Below are 16,658 nucleotides of genomic sequence, written 5' to 3' on the forward strand. Positions count from 1 at the left end.
GTACATTATTCTCATTATAATTTTTTGTAAAGTTTAGCGCTTCATTTATTGCAATATGTTTAATTTATAAATAATGGAATTTTATTATAAACCAACTGTATGATATTAAGCAGTTGTAAATGTTCAAAGATTGAAAAATCTTACATACTTTTACTGATAAAATTATCGGTAAAATGAATACTTCTTTTTTTAGCAAATATTTCAACATCTCTCATTGTGTTAAGATAATAAGCTTTTTGTTTTTAAATAAGCATGAATTTCAATCTTATAAAAAATCTTTCCATTAAAATTTTCATTTATTTCATATATTAATGCAGAACTGTACATCTACAACGATGATGATTTTCAGGTTTTATATACTGTGTATAGAATAAACGGGAGAGCCGTTGTGCAGCTGTAGGTTGCATTTGTGCATTTCCATTCTTTTGTGAAGGATGGATTCTTCATTTAAAGAATATTGTACACCTCCGTTGGCACCAATTTTAAGACCATCCGAAGATGAATTCGAAGATCCCATGGCATACTTTGCAAAAATTCGGCCTTCTTGCGAAAGATATGGAATTGTCAAAATTATTCCACCGAATGTACAAATGTTTTTTATTATATATATAAAAAAGTAAAATATGTTTTTTATAGAGTTGGAAAGCAACGTTTAAATTTGACGATGAAAAATTTATCTTTCAACCAAGATTGCAAAATCTTCGTGAACTGAATGCAATCACAAGAGATTCCTATGAAATTTTCAGGCAGCTGGATGATTATAATATATACGTTGCGAAGAAGTCACCGATTCGTAAAGTTCGATGTGGAAAAAAGATGATTGACATTTACCGTTTATATCGGGTAGGTTTGGTTTGGTCTTTTTTTTCTTTTCATTTCTCTTCCAGATTTGTTTTCTCATTGTTTTTTCTTTTGTGCAGCATCATTTTATTGAAAACTGTTTGTGAAATAAATTTTGAATTTGTTTTTTTATTAACTTTTACTCATTTGTTGAATATTGTGGAATAAACAGCACTGTAATGATTATACCTAAGAATGCTATTAGTAAAGTTAGATTCTAAATGCATAACACAATTTTAATAAGTATTTCATATAATAAATAGTGTTTTTAAATATATTGAATAATATATTTTGAGATAATATATTCTGTAATTATAAATAATTTAACTTACAGCTTATAAGTTTGTGACCGTACGTTTTGTCGCAAATAATTGTACGTTTTTATTTTTCTGTAATATTAAAAATAATAACTTTTGCAAGTGCAATGTTTTATTTTAACAATGATAAAAACATCATTATAGGCAGTTAAAGATTACGGCGGCTTTGAAGAGTGCGATTGGGCTGCAGTGGCAAATGAACTGGACATCCCTGAACGCAATATATCGCAACTGAAAACCGCATATGCGAAACATCTGTTAGGCTTCGTAAATCGAAAAGAACGATTATCTGAAGCTAAAGATGAAGTATGTCATTTTAATTGTTCATTTCATTAATCAATAATCAGTAAATAGTTTGATGTTATTATTTTAATATTAATGACCTGCAGAAATGAATTTTGTTTTACACATTATTTTCACGATTTAGCGTTTTTTAGTTAAAATGATTTTTTTAAGGGAAGGTAAATAACTTTTTGTTACAATTTGGTTTCTAACTTCACTAAGTAAGCTTTTCTAACTTCACTTCGGAAACGAATTAAAAATATTCAAATTATTTTTAATTAAAAAAATGTTACATTCATTATAATGTGCTAATTAATTGTTTTAAATGTGCATCGATTTTATTACTGTAACATTCTTTTATTCGCAGATTTCAATGTATCACATATGATTAATATATAATTTAATACATTTGTAGATGTAAAATTGATTATTTGCAGCTTAATTTGACCTGTATGTAAATTAAGGCAAAATACGAATGTCAAAAAACTATAATTATAGTTTTTTTTACTAATTGAGCATCTATATTTTTTTTGTTTCTTAAAAAGTTTGTTGGTTATTTCACCGTAATCTGTATACGGTAGTGATTTTTAAGTATGCAATGACTTGTTTGAGTTTTGCAAATTAATATTAATTTTATATTTTTTAAATTATTTTATGAATTAATTTCAGAAAAATAATGCTCTTTTCTCGAGTACTTTTCTGTTTTTGATTAAGAAAAAAAACAATCGAGCATTGAATGTCAGAAGTAAATTGTGCATCTGAAATTTAATTATCAGACTTAATTCAGTGTTAGCTGGTTGTAAAAACAGATTTGTTTTCACAGATTTCACAGGAAAGCAAGACTTTTCCATCCGATGATGACGTTGCTATGGTAAGTTTTTATTTAATGACAGTGCTGAAGCTGATGTATTTTATTGGGCCAATATTGTTTTTTTCAGAGCAAAGAAAGATGCATTGTTTGTCAGAATTTTGGGAAGAAGTGTACGATGACATTGTGTTGTCGATGCGGTGATGTATATCATATATCTTGTATCCCGTCATCGCTGAATCAACCGTCAGCCAAGAATTGGACGTGCTCTCGTTGTGTGGTTTGTGTATTTAATTTTACAACGATGTTTTTTCATATCACAAGTTATTTTGTTGGTTTTAAATTAGGTTCATGGTCGTAATACACAGAACGCTTATGGTTTTCAGCAAGATAAGCGTATTTATTCTTTGAGTGAATTTGGCTATATGGCAAACAAATTTAAAGAAGATTATTTCAGAAAACAGAAAACATTAGTAAATTATATTTTGTTGCATTTATTTTTTGAACAAGTGATATTGAATCTTTTTCGTAGACTTCACAAATGTTAGAAACTGAATTTTGGCGAATTGTAAGCAGCTCTTCGGAGGATGTGATAGTGAAATACGGCGCAGATTTGTCATCTGCAGTTATTGGTTCAGGGTTTCTTACGATGGATGATAAGTGCAACTCCAAAAATGATGAGGTAAAATATGAAATGAATTGGAAATTGAAATTCTCTGTATGCAAAGATATTTAAGAAAATAGCCAAATCGCCTTGGAATTTGAACAACATACCGTATCTACCGGGATCAGTGCTATCTTATGTAGATGGAAAAATTTCTGGCGTTAAAGTGCCGTGGGTGTACATTGGTATGTGTTTCTCAACGTTTTGTTGGCATACTGAAGACCACTGGAGTTATAGTATTAATTATTTGCATTGGTGAGTAGTAATTTTGAGTTGCACAGATTTTTCGAAGAGTGCGTGAGAAGTGTTGTGTTTCTTTCTTTTAAGGGGTGATTTGAAAACATGGTATGGAGTTCCTGGGTCGGATGCGGAGCTTTTGGAGCAAACAATTCAAACCGTGGCACCGGAGTTATTTCATAAACAACCAGATTTAATGCATCAGTTGGTAACGTTGATCGATCCCCTGTTGTTGAGAAAGCACGGAGTCCATGTAAATTGCATTTTGAAAAAATATATGTATATATTTGTCTGGTATTTGGTCATTTTTAAGGTTTACTCTATTCATCAATCTCCTGGTGAATTTGTATTGACATTTCCTCGTTCTTATCACGCTGGTTTCAATCATGGTTTCAACTGCGCTGAAGCAGTGAATATTTGTCCATCTGATTGGGTATTGTGATCTTATTTTTTTTTAATTTATATTTTACTTTTCATTTAAATTTAACCTCCATCAATAATTGATCACTTAGATACCGATTGGTCGGAAATGTGTCGACCTTTATAAAAGTGTTTCAAGATTGCCGGTTTTTTCGCACGACGAAGTGATTTTCAAGATGGCATGGGATAAAAATTTGAATAAAGAATTGCTGATGGCCGTTTATACCGATGTTCAAGTGGCGTATGAAAGGGAGAAAGTTGCGAAGCAGAGTATTGAGCATTTAAAACTCGCAGAAAAGCAGTGCAAATTTGAAGAATTACCTGACGATTCTCGAAAATGTGTCGTCTGTGCCAGTACATTATTTTTATCTGCAGTTGAATGCCGTTGCAAACCGAAGAGTAAAATGTTATTTTTATGTTTTTAAAATATGTTTTAAAATTGATCATGTTCGATTAATTTGCTTTTTTCACTTTTAGCTCGAATGGCTTGCTTGCAGCATGCCCGTTCTGTCTGCCGTTTGTGTAATATTAAAAATTGCAAGTTGAGGTATGACATATTTTGTATCTTTGTTGTATTTTACTATTTCAGTGTTATTTTAAATTGTTTAATTTATGTGATATGTTTTTTGAGTAAAAATTAAGTGATTTAGGTACAGGTTGGCTATGAGTGATATACAGATTTTGGTGGATCAACTTTGGTCCCGTATTGAAGGTTCTGAAGAATGGTTCGGAAAAGCAATGGAAATTTTGTACACTCATAAGGATGGGGATGAAATGCCAAGTAATTTGTTGTTGTTGTTGTAATATAATTTATTGTTCCTTAATGTATATTACATGGTTTTTGCTATTTAGAGTTGGAAGCATTAATTGAACTCGTTAAGACAGCTAAAGACAATGGATATCGAGAAACAACACTTCTTAAAAATTTAGAAGATACTATTGCTTTAGTCAACCGAAACAAACTTTCTGTTGCTCGATTGATGGACCTCACTCGATCTTTGTAATTTCATTTGTTTACAAATTAATTTAAATATGCTTTTTATTTTTTTTTTGAATTTTCTTTTGCAGACCACGTGCATCAGCAGACTTGTCCAATGCAATAGGAAGCTATAAGAAAAGACCAACTTTAACTTTAGTTGAAAAAATATTACACAGTATACGTACAACGTTTGTCGAATCAACTGAAGATGAAATCGCTTTGCAGGCATGTGCATTATATATTATAAATTTAAACAACTAAGTGTATATTTATTCACTTGTTTATTGCTTTTTAGGCGGTGATTACTAAAGCAAAAGCTTTTGAAAATAAAGTCATCAGTTGGTACACGGAAATTGATGAACGAGCACATGAAAATCAAGTGGAAGAATTGAAATTGAATTGGAATCTGCTTTACTATGAAGGATTGAATCTTGAAGTGTTTGTAGAGCATGTTTTACAACTGCATGAAGTAAGTTACTGTTGTTCAATTTCTATGAAATGAGATAAATATTGAAAAAAAATTTATTGAAATTATTTTAGCTTCAAAATCTATTAGATTGGATAGTAAATGCATATAAAAGTGTGAAAAATTTGTCAGGCGATATGCTGATATCGAAGGTGTTCACTTTGAGAAAAGATCTCGAGACGTTTCAGACGAAGAATCCGATCTTAAAGAATGTGTTCAGTAATTTTCGAAATTTAAGTCGAATTTTTCAAAGAGATTTTAAATTTTTCGATGTAATACATTACAATACTTTGAATGCTTTGTTGGAGATTTTCTAATTTTTATTTTTTACTTTAAGCCGGAGTGCCGGAAGAAGAATAACAGTTCTCGTCAGATTGTTCTGGGCAAAAGAGGGAAGGGACAAGAAATGTCAGCATGGCGTAAAAATGTATCTGAATATTCGAAATGTGCAATGTCGATGAAAAATAGTTTGGTATTATTATTTTTCATTACTATTACTATTGTTATTATTATTATTATTATTATTATGATTTTGCAGAATTATGGTACAACATTATTTCAATTAGCAAAACTGCGACAACGCTTTCAGTTGCTACCGACTGAACACAAACCACGTCATAGTGTCGACTTTAAAGTTCCAGATGAATTTTTTGATTTAGCCGAATTATTTTTGAACAGAATAACAAGCGAATTTTATTGTGGAAATGTAAAATATTTTTCAATTAGCGAATGTTTGCTGCCCAAAGATGCGAATAAGTTGCAAGAATTTCGCCAGCGCATATTCTGGAAGATAAAAGAGCAAACAACAGAGCGAAACAATTATGTAGAAGAGAACAGTGGAACAATGCTGAATGCTGAAAAAACATCTTGGGAAGCATTGGTTCCATTTTTTGCATCTCATTGCGATTTTAGAGAAAAAATGAACCAAGAAGAATTGGCGATGAAAGAAATTTGGTGAGAGTTGATTTATGATGAAAAAGGATCAAATAATTCCTTTGAGCAAGAACAGAGAATAGTTGTGAATTGATATGCAAATTTATTTCAATAAGATATTGTTGCTTTTCAAGAAGATTTGATCGATTATAATAATAATAATAATGAAGAAAAAAACTTTTTTTAAGGTGGAGTTGGCATGATCGAATTGCTCAAGCTCGTTCTGAAAATCGAGTGATAGTTCCTGGTTCAACGTGCATCTGCGATAAAGGCGTGATGACAAATTTGTTGAACACTCCATTTGCTGTGCAGTGTTTCACTTGTCAGGAGGTGTACCACGCCACTTGCGTTGTAAAGTCCAATTGGAGATTGTCTTATGATACGGTTGGCTTATTTATTTGCCCAAAATGTTATCCGATCAACAGACCATATTACGAAGATATTAAACATCTGTTGGTCGAATATCGGGATGTTTCTGTTGGTGCGAGATCTGTGCCATTGTACGAAATGCAGTTCATGGAGTATATTGTCGATTATGCATTAGGTATTTTTTTTCAAGCAATGATAAAAATTTAAATTCTTTCTTTTGGACGCTTATTATTATATTTAGCATTTTCAAGCATTGCCAATGGTGTACTTGATTTGACCGAGACCACTGATCGTTTCAACAGAGAGGCGTGGTTGATTTTGCAGCAGGCTGTATTCAAGGGTCTCATGTGCCGGGTCATTTTGCCGGAATTGTTATCTTTAATCAAGATCTATTTGAAATGGACTCCACAACTGCATTTAGAAATTGTTAGTAGCATTTTTGTTGTTGTTTTTTTAAAATTTTTCTTCTTCTTTATTTCCATATTTCTTTATTTATTTCAGCTTGATAAAGCATTTGGTCAAAATGAAGACGAATGCAATTTGGAAGTCGATTTTCAGACAACGGGAATTGTGGATCATTCGTTTGCCATGGAAGTTGATGAATAAAATGTTCCCTGAGGCGGTTTGGACGGAGATTGAAGCTTTCAAACGGTTAGTTTTTAATATTTTTATACTCTTAAAGAATTTATTACTAAGTTTTGTAGGTTCAATTAAAGCCGGTTACAGTAGTCAACTTATTTTGGAGAAATTTTCATTTTGCGCACAGTTGACCTGTGATCTCACGCGTGTATTCAATTTTTTTTCCTCTTTTATGCGTTCAGTACTCAACTCAAGGAAAACACAGCAGGAACTGCTAATGCAGCTTGTTTATTACGTTTTATTCTTTCCATTTTTGGCTTTCGTGTGCCGATGCTGCTTTTAGTTTTTTTAATGATCTGCTTACTGCTGTTTTGAAATTTTAATTATCATTATAACTGTTTATTGTTCTTGTTTTTAGATTTGATACTTCGGTGACGAATTATCCGTTTTCTTTTTTCCTGTGTTTAGTAATCATATTAAAATTTCTTACTGTTTTTTTTACGAACGAATTATGAATACTGCTTGGTGTATGCCTGTAATGACTGTGCAATTGGTAAAGTATCCTCTGGTATGATGATGAATTATATAAATTTATTTATTTAAGTAAATTGAAATATTAAATTAATAAGATAAATGTGATAAAATCAACTAATAAAAATTGAAGCAGAGAATTTGTAAGGATTACTGTAATATGTACCTAAATTTGCTTATGTTGTAAGTGCTGTAATAATAATATTGTTTAATTTTCTGTACAGTTTTTCAAAATAGAATAAGCGTGATTGAATAAGTGATAATATTTCGACTTCTTTACGTTTTGCTTTATTTTCAAAAAAATGAGCGCAAGCGAATATGAGAGGCGGGAAGCGGTTCGACGAAAAATTTTAGCTGATGCCGAAAAACGCATGGCCCGAGTTTTGGGCAAGACGGGTATGTTATTCAAACATTCAAATCCAGTTTTGATAATACGTTCAATTTTAAGTGAACAAATCTGAAGATGCTTCCGCTACCAAACAGCCCACTGTTTCTGGTTCATCAGCGAATGATGATTCTTTTGGGTAGTTGTTTTGCAATAATTTAAATTATTTTTATTACAGTTGCAAACTGTACCATTTGTTTTGATACAACTCCAAATTTTCCTCTTACATTTGATTAGTATACCGATACTTTCTATATTATTTAGTTTCGACAGACGAATCATTTTTTATCATTAATTTCAATCATCTAAATATATGAAGTTGTTGTTTGTAAATTATTTTGAAAGAAAAAAATGTTTTGTTAACAAATTTTAATAGAGGCTCCGGTGGATATCCTTTTCCTAGTTCTCCAAGATTTCAAGTTAACCTAGACGATAAGCAAACTGCAGCGAATTTTGGCTTCGAACCTCAGCGTGATGTGATTTTATTTTTCATTGGCATTTTTATACGTTATTTCGTTATTGTTTTCCGCAGTGCGGTGAGTAATGGTTAAAAACAATCATCGCTGAATATCATACTTAATATTTTTATATTTACAGCAAGTTATTATTCTGTGGCTTGTGTTCGATTTTGTATGGCAACAGTTCTATCGTATCAGGCGTCAAGTATTCATTCATTCATTCATTCATCTGTTTTCTGATTTGTTTTGTCGACATTTTTGCAGTTAACTGACATTATATTTTTTAAGCAATATCCAGAACACAGTTTTATTGTGGACTGCTGTTTATCGTTTGGTATGCCATTGGAGAAGACAATATTTGTGGGCCATTTTTTGGAATTGCTTCATTACATCGGTCGCGATACAACGCTGATGTTGGCAGGCTTTATCACAGCCCACGTGATGCTCTTAACCACTGTTGATTAGGCGAAAAAATATTTCAGACAGATTTCTTGATCAGTTTCGTTTGGCATTCTTTTTGCTCTTTACTTAACATTTTCGTTTTTAAAATTTTATTTAATCGGTGAAAAACAACGGCAGAATAAAATAAATTGCACGCACGGAAATTTTTAAAACAATTCACCGTTATCATACATTCATCCCGTACAGCGATGTGGACGGTTGCAGCAACGGCGACTCTTGTATGATGCGCTTCTTCGTCACTACGGAATGCAGTTCGTTGAAAGAGACCCTTGGTATATGATGCAGCTGACTTCTGTAGTTGTTTGCTTGTTTCGCTTTTCGTTGACGCTGCGCAACTTTATTAAAACTTTGTTTTGTTGGAAAGTTTGGTACAGGTGCTCCATCTGGATCCAAAACTTTCTCTTTTTTAATGTTCAACTGCTTAACAGGTGATAATTTTACCGGCATTTTGTTACCTGCAAATTAGAAAAATGTTTTAAATGAAAATATATGCATATTTTCACATCAAAACGTGCACTGAGTACACTTACTGGATGAATTGGTAGAATGGAAAAGAGCATCGCCGAGGTAATCTTTCAAAGGGATAAGAAGATGACTAAGCAATTGAGGCGATGCAATTTCTGAATTGTAGAATCATCGTTTAAACAGACATTAAACATTTATGTATTCACTTACCCAAACAACCGTAGAAGAGTAAAATGTAAAACAGTCGTGTCATTTTTGGAAATAGCTGTTGATTAGCATGCATGGTAGTTTATATAAAATGTAAAGAAGTAGTTCACGCTTCGCCTACTTGGCTACTTTTTAAAAAGAAATACGGTCGAGAACGGGTATTCAGCCTGGAAAAACGCGCTCTCATTTTTGAAGAAAATGATAATGAATGTTCGATAAAAGGTGAATGGCCTGCGAAGAAATACATTTTTTCATCCGTGCATTTACTTGTTTCAATAAAATATCAAATTTTCTCTCTAAAATAACATTTGTTAAAAGAGTCACAAGTTACCAAAGTACAAATCAAAATAATAAATAGTACTTACTCATCATGTAAAGAGGAATTGTCAGGACTGTAATTCTCGACAGAAAATAGACGAGCGTTGTGCTTATTAATCAGTTCCATAATTTCCTTCTGAGGATATTTATACGACTGCCGACCATTCGGGTTAGAACATTTTTCTGAGCAACAACAAACGCTTTCATCAGCCAACCAATAACATGAAATGTTATTTTTAAAACAGCTGCATCGAGATGTGTTACACTGACCCTTTTTGCAGTGACATCCAATAACTATGCGTGATTTTGCAATGCTTAGAGCTTCATTTATAGCATCTCTGTCAATGATTACTTCGGCCATATTCAACATTTCACGTCGCTCAGACAGTGTGAATTTTCTCGGCTGTGCGTAACAACTGTTGTTTTCAACAACAACGTCTGACAGTTCCTTTGTCTCAATTTCGAAACAGTAGTCTTCCATTCCCAAGGCTAGACCACCTTCTGGAACTGTACACAGTCCTTGTGCGCGACCAAATTTGAAAGTTTTCACTTCTCCAAAATGGACATGTCGGGACGATTTACGACTTCGTTTAGCCAGTGGTGATGTTATATTTGGCAGTTTGGAAGAATCCATTTCTAATAATTATCGAACGTTGCTTGAAGATAAGTCGAAATAATGAAATTTTCAATGATTCAGCTTTCTTCAAAATTGACTCAGATCAGAGTGCATCATAATCTCTGCTGTATTTTCGTGCCACTACAGTATGATAAATGACGACCATGTTCGTCTATTACAATATACAGCACTGCATATTTACTTCGCAAGGCATGGTCGATTTTGAGATAAAATTAATTGTAACAAAATATTTAAACATTACTTGTTATGATCTACCAATATGCAATCCCAAGAATAATTGTAAATTAGCAACTACAAAGAATGCTAAATGGGCTTGGTAAACAGGACAGAATGAGCATTGTTTTTAATGTCTCGGCATTTAAAAATGATGTTATGCATGAATTAAACTAGATAATAATTTAAAATAAAGCTTAATTTTTGATAAACTTACACTTTTTTATATTTTAAAATAGCTGAATTGAAATGTAAAACAATATACCGTTTGGACGGCTTGGTAAAATGCAAGAATTAATTCAAAAGTAAATGAAATAAATGTTTCAGTCAATAATAAACACTATGAAACACTTGCTGTAGTCCACTCCTCATCGTACACATTCAATTCGAAAATTATCCAGGGAAAGGCGCCTACTTTTCACTATTACTGTGACAGTGCAACTTGTATTTATTAAATCAAGAAAAATTGAATATATGTGCAAATCCATTCTTACTAATACTTTTATAATTTTATAAATAGCAAAGAAATAGTTTTATTTGTTCTTTTTTTTATTAAAATTGGAATTTTTTGAAATTAAAATGGGAATCTAGAATAAAATTGAAAAGCAATTAAATATGTTTATTTAAATTGATGTGTTGAAATAATTTAAATTGATTGATAGCATAAATTAAAATATTCAAAAATTTAATCATTAGAAGATTATTGGCTTTATTTTGAAAATTAACCATTCCCAATTCTGTTGTTCTTATCGATCTCTTTACTGTTAGCAGTTAATTTTAGTTTTTAAATCTTTAATAACTTTTGAGGATGGATCAGTTGGCATTTTTTTAGTAACTCAATAAAACTTGAAATGCTTAAATCATTTATTCAAAAGAAAGTTGCATTTTCAGATTTTGCATGAAAGTAGTAACTTCTGTGTTGATGTATTTTGAAATTTTAACTCCATAATCTGAATGTAATGCGTTTAATTTGAAAAACTTGAATGAAATCAATTTCGATAAATGTGATTGTATTAAATGCATAGGTATAATTTAATTTTTCAGTATTTATTATCCAAAATGCTCAAAGCGAATGGTCAATAATAATTTGTGCGCATTTATTGACGAATTTAAGTTTTGAAGTGTAATAATTTAATTATTAATTTTATTGTATAGTAATAATGCAAAAAACTTTGTGCAGTTGCATAATTTTTGTATAAACTTCCATAAATCATGAATTTTTCCCAGTCATACTGTGGATTACAGAATAAATGATGGTCAGTAGGATAAGGTTTAGATATTTGTTGCGCGCAACAGTGAACAAAGTAATATATGCAAAATAATGCCTACTGCGCTATTAAATGATGGTTTTTATGCGGTGAGTTGGATGTTGATACTGAAAATGACAAGTTGCGCTTATTCTGTCATAAACTGACACGGGTAGCTATTCAAAATTCGTTCTGTTTTTGCATTCGCGTAGATTCGAATTTTGAAACCTGTTTTGTTTGTAATTGTGTTATTATTTATTTATTTATTTATTGTCATAAATTTGAATTGTTTGCTTGAATTTTCAAGATCAATACATAAGTGAAGTGCGTTTTTGTTGAGACAATTTATTAATTGAGCCGATGTGTCGATAAATGCAGCTTTTCAACAGCGGTGTGCTTATATTGAGCGAGCGAATTTGTTCAAAAGCCCAGCTATTTCTATCTTGCGTTCCCAGTGGCATTTTTACTTTAAAATCTGCGAAAAGAAGGAAGCGGTATTCATTTATCAATTCAGCAGTTGCCATTTTATAATCTCTTCATCACATGTATGTATGTATCTATGTGTGTGTGTGTGTGTGTGTGTGTGTGTGTGCATTCGCCCGCGCACACACGCGCGCGTTTGTATGCTGTGCTAAGCCAACTGCTTGGCGTGCCGTTCAGTATCGATCGATCATCTCGTGTCATGGGTGAATCCCTCGTTTATATTTAGCTTTGTTCGCTAATATAAAGCAAAACTTCTCGAAACGGATCATAATTTGTGCTATATGTTTGCTTTAATTTGCTGCTTTAATATATATATATATCTGCTATGCATAATACTTTTTTACAATAAACAATTTGGTCGCGTAAATAAATAAATATATATATATTGATTGCGTTGACCGAATTCGGCACTCGAATCAATTCATGTCCAACAGTTGCATCTGGATAATGTATGGCTCGTTCGGTCGCGCGTCGTCGATTCGGCTCTTGTTTGAGGACTGGCTTTTTTTCAAATTTATTTTTGCTTTTTTTTGAAAATTTTGAAAAACCCTGAAAACCTATTTGTGAGCTTTTTGTTTGTTGGCACTGTGAATTTTCTCCTCTCCAGCTTCACGTATGTGGCTTCCGTCTGTCTGTTCATCTGAACGCCAGCGTTCAGAATCGATACAATCCAGTAGCATGTGGGATGAGTCATCGTTCGGGAATTTTGTCATTTTCACGCGCTCATTTGTTTGAACTAGCGTGCTTGTCAATTTTGTACTTGCAACATTTTCTTTGCATCCGCTTTGGACTCTTCCTTTGTTATCATAGAAATGCATTGTTTATCATTTTGTTTGTGATTTAGGTCTGTATTGATATAATTGGAATTTTTTAGCCAGAAATTATGGATGAACTCAACTATACAATGATGTTTCCATTCGAGCGAAATTTCGATCCGGTGCCGTCAACTGTGTGGATGCAGACCTACTGGGCCCACAGTATTACTGTTTCCATATTCTACGCTTTTGCAATACACCAGGGTGTCAAGTGGATGGAAAAACGTCCAGCACTGGCATTGGATGGTCCGCTGGTAGTTTGGAATGCGCTGTTGGCTTTGTTCAGCATATTTGGTTTTTTGAGAATGACTCCGGAATTTTTTTATTCGCTTTTTTACGGCGGCTTCGAGTACAGTGTTTGCAATTCCAGCTATGCTAAAGGTGTGACAGGCTTTTGGACTGAAATGTTCGCCTTGTCTAAATTATTCGAACTCGGCGATACTGCATTCATTGTTCTCCGCAAGCGGCCGCTGATCTTTCTCCACTGGTATCATCACATCACTGTTCTAGTCTACACTTGGCATGCTTACAAAGATCATACGGCTGCCGGCCGTTGGTTCGTCTGGATGAACTATTTGGTCCACTCGTTCATGTATACATACTACATGGCCAGGGCAATGCGTTTTCGTCCCGTCAAATGGATTCCTATGGGCATCACAATATTGCAAATTACACAAATGGTAATCGGTTGCTTTGTTGCCATTACCGCCTACATGGTTAAACAAAATGGGAAATCTTGTCAGCAAACTTTTAGCAATTTGTACTTTTCTTTTCTCATTTACGCATCCTACTTTTTGCTCTTTGCCCACTTTTTCTACAGAACATATTTGAAAAGTCATCAGAAAGCTGCGGCTACTTCCACTACTACTACTACTACTACTACTAATGGTATGGTAAGCAGCAATGGCTTTATCCGTAAAGGTATCAAAGCGGAATAGAACTCTGAATCTTCTGTTTTATGCTTTTTTTTGATGATAATTTTTTTAAATATTAATTGCTACTTGATTTCCTTCCTGCCGTCGTGTTTGTGTCTTTATCACACAGGCTGCCATGTAAATCAAGCAGATGAAGCTGATTGCAGGGCTAGTAGTATGGTAAAAATTTGTAAAGCATCGTGTTGGATTTTCTTTTTATTACTTTCTCTTTCAGTTGCCATTATTTTGCACAAATTTTCATTTTATCATATCACCGCTCAATTCCACTGTCGATACGGTGATAATGCTTTTTATTACTTCGGCTTTTGTCATCTTTATGGCAACGGATGGTGTGACTTTAATTTTCTAGTTAGACGGACAACAGTTGTTTCAACGAAATTTGACATGTGCCTGTTTTCTGTGCTCACACGCATTCTTTGTCACGAAACGCGCATCTCGAATTTCTCTTTTCCTCCCTTGATCATTTTATACATTCATTAGAAACACGCCCACACACATATACATACATTTATTTATTTTTTATACATGTATATTCTTTTAATGTTCGTTTAATACAAAAGAAAAAAAAGTGTTTTACAACTAAGTTGTGCTTTGAAGCGTTTCATTTTTTTCTGATTTTTTTTGTTCTTGATCATCAGCTTCTTTTTCCTCCTGCTGATCGTAATAATCGTCATCAGATTCATCGCTGTCTTCATCATCACCATCACCATATTCATATTCTTCGTAATCCTCTTCTTCCTCCTCATCACCATTATCTTCATATTCTTCTTGTTCTTGCATTTGTATCCAAAGTACGTGGACAATGTTGAAAAATTGCCGCACACAAGCCAACTGCAACCCGTAATAGACGATCGAGGCGGCGATGAAAATCCAACTGACCACCAAATACCAGTCGAACGACTTTTCCATGGTAGCTTTCAGCGGTCCAGAGGAAAGCTTTTCCCAGGCCGGTAAATGATGCGCCTGGAGATCTAGAAAATTGTTCTTCTGACAAAGCAGAAAAGCAAGTGGAATTTTCAAGATTGCGCTTGCTTCTTACTGGTATGTTTTTCGACAAAGCGAATCACCTGAGTCAAATTCAGCGGATCGACATGAGGCTCAAGACGAGCGACTTGTTCACCTTGGTATATCAACACGACAGTGGGCGTGGCTACGATGCCGTAGACGTAATTATATCTGCAAAATTAAGAGAAGAAATTTCGAAAGAAGACAACAACCGAAAATTAGATCAATTTCTTATTGTAATGCCTGCTTGAATCTTGAGTTGCGTCGATAGCAGTGACGAGGAGGTGCGGGAAAAGTGCCGGCAAAGTGTTGTAATCTTTGGCGAAACGCGCAGAAAATGGACAATAGGGTGAGAAGAAATTGACCAATGCACAACGCGCACATGACCACGGCAATTGACCATCGCATGCTTTGTCTTTGTTGTTGCGGTATTTTTTCATCTGATTCAACAGTTGATGAAAATCTTCTGGACGTAAAATACGCACCATCGCATTTGCTGATGTCCAGTTGTTGTTGTTGTCGCTTCCACCTCCTCCACAATCATAGATGAAATTGGAATCATCACGAACAGGCGTTGTCCACTCTTCATCAGCATCGATTGGACATTGTCCAAGAAAATTGAAATCAATCCAACTTTTCAACGTACACGACGGAGGAATTTCGACGGCAGACGACGCGTCGACTACGTTCACTGTGTGCATTAACGCAGCTACCAAGCTTACTACTATCACCACCGGTAAGCAGTTCCATGCCGGCCAACGGTACAACATTGCTAAGTCTGTCGATGTTTAAAATAAGGTTAAACAAGAACAACAATATATACATATATACACACATGTAAGCATCTATATACACACATATAGGTATAAAAATCACGCGCGTTGGAACGGCGTGAATTTCTCAACGTACAATGCAAGCGGCGTTCAATTAATCCAATTGTTTATTTCAAAAATGCACAAATTATTCATTATCAAATCGACTCTTCGAATAAACAACAAAATAAACAAAGATAAATAAATAACAAGCGCGTCATCGAAAAAGCGACTAGATTAAAATTTAAGAAAATATGTAATTTTTTTCATTTTATAATTCATGCCTATAATTTTCAACAGCATTAAATGTTTAATTGTCGTTGTTGTTTGTTCTTCATATGTGCTTATAATAAATATTTTAGGTAAGACAAAATTTACCAAGGGAAAATGTTCATTGCTAATTTAAGTAACTGCGCTTGATTAGACAAATGAATTTGTACATACAGTGGCATGGAATTGATGACGCCTTCGGACATCCCATAATAAGCGAATCTGTTAGAATTTTTTTCCGCTTTGATATTGTTTACAAATAAAATCGCAATTTAGAATTAGCAAATAATGGCGGCAAGATGGAAAGTACCACACCCATCAATTACTGAAATAAACGACGACGACAAAACTGTTCACAGTATAGAACACTTCTTCGGATACTGAGGTACGTAGGCGACCCGTTCACGGCCAAGTACCCAAAATTTGTTCGTCCTGTTGCCGACCTCATACAGAACTTCTGCAATGGGTACCGCCTCAAGAGTTTGACGCTAAAACACAATTATCAACTTTAAAATCACCGC

The 16,658-nt window shown here is 33.5% G+C and overlaps 6 protein-coding genes across 6 annotated transcripts; 4 read left to right on the forward strand and 2 right to left on the reverse strand.

The window, feature by feature from the left end:
* The first annotated feature begins 335 nt into the window (after window positions 1-335).
* Tsp_06137 (putative ARID/BRIGHT DNA binding domain protein) lies at window positions 336-3,590 on the forward strand. Its single transcript, XM_003380363.1, has 8 exons — window positions 336-349; window positions 747-843; window positions 1,302-1,463; window positions 2,233-2,310; window positions 2,378-2,527; window positions 2,780-2,929; window positions 2,985-3,166; window positions 3,239-3,590. Exons 1-8 carry the CDS (start codon window positions 336-338, stop codon window positions 3,588-3,590), a joined length of 1,185 nt encoding a protein of 394 aa, XP_003380411.1.
* A 154-nt stretch (window positions 3,591-3,744) lies between these two features.
* Tsp_06136 (histone demethylase JARID1A) lies at window positions 3,745-6,921 on the forward strand. The gene is made up of 11 exons (XM_003380364.1): window positions 3,745-3,967; window positions 4,046-4,115; window positions 4,219-4,349; window positions 4,421-4,568; window positions 4,637-4,703; window positions 4,843-4,985; window positions 5,146-5,232; window positions 5,351-5,440; window positions 6,135-6,490; window positions 6,557-6,741; window positions 6,817-6,921. Exons 1-11 carry the CDS (start codon window positions 3,745-3,747, stop codon window positions 6,919-6,921), a joined length of 1,605 nt encoding a protein of 534 aa, XP_003380412.1.
* An 806-nt stretch (window positions 6,922-7,727) lies between these two features.
* Tsp_06135 (conserved hypothetical protein) lies at window positions 7,728-8,729 on the forward strand. Its single transcript, XM_003380365.1, has 5 exons — window positions 7,728-7,821; window positions 7,874-7,949; window positions 8,187-8,346; window positions 8,408-8,459; window positions 8,557-8,729. The coding sequence occupies exons 1-5, from the start codon at window positions 7,728-7,730 to the stop codon at window positions 8,727-8,729; spliced, it is 555 nt and encodes a 184-aa protein (XP_003380413.1).
* Window positions 8,730-8,895: 166 nt separating this feature from the next.
* Window positions 8,896-9,448, reverse strand: Tsp_06134 (hypothetical protein). Its single transcript, XM_003380366.1, has 3 exons — window positions 9,406-9,448; window positions 9,261-9,350; window positions 8,896-9,185 (listed from the first exon to the last, which is right to left on the reverse strand). The coding sequence occupies exons 1-3, from the start codon at window positions 9,446-9,448 to the stop codon at window positions 8,896-8,898; spliced, it is 423 nt and encodes a 140-aa protein (XP_003380414.1).
* A 315-nt stretch (window positions 9,449-9,763) lies between these two features.
* On the reverse strand, window positions 9,764-10,354 carry Tsp_06133 (axin-1 up-regulated protein 1 protein). Its single transcript, XM_003380367.1, has one exon. It carries the CDS (start codon window positions 10,352-10,354, stop codon window positions 9,764-9,766), a length of 591 nt encoding a protein of 196 aa, XP_003380415.1.
* A 2,561-nt stretch (window positions 10,355-12,915) lies between these two features.
* Tsp_06132 (elongation of very long chain fatty acids protein 6) lies at window positions 12,916-15,326 on the forward strand. The gene is made up of 7 exons (XM_003380368.1): window positions 12,916-13,029; window positions 13,175-13,831; window positions 13,958-14,036; window positions 14,265-14,398; window positions 14,689-14,820; window positions 14,843-15,000; window positions 15,050-15,326. Exons 1-7 carry the CDS (start codon window positions 12,916-12,918, stop codon window positions 15,324-15,326), a joined length of 1,551 nt encoding a protein of 516 aa, XP_003380416.1.
* The last annotated feature ends 1,332 nt before the right edge of the window (window positions 15,327-16,658 follow it).

This window comes from Trichinella spiralis (genome assembly GCF_000181795.1).
Source record: "Trichinella spiralis strain ISS 195 chromosome Unknown Scfld2, whole genome shotgun sequence".
In the NCBI taxonomy this organism is placed as follows: domain Eukaryota; kingdom Metazoa; phylum Nematoda; class Enoplea; order Trichinellida; family Trichinellidae; genus Trichinella; species Trichinella spiralis.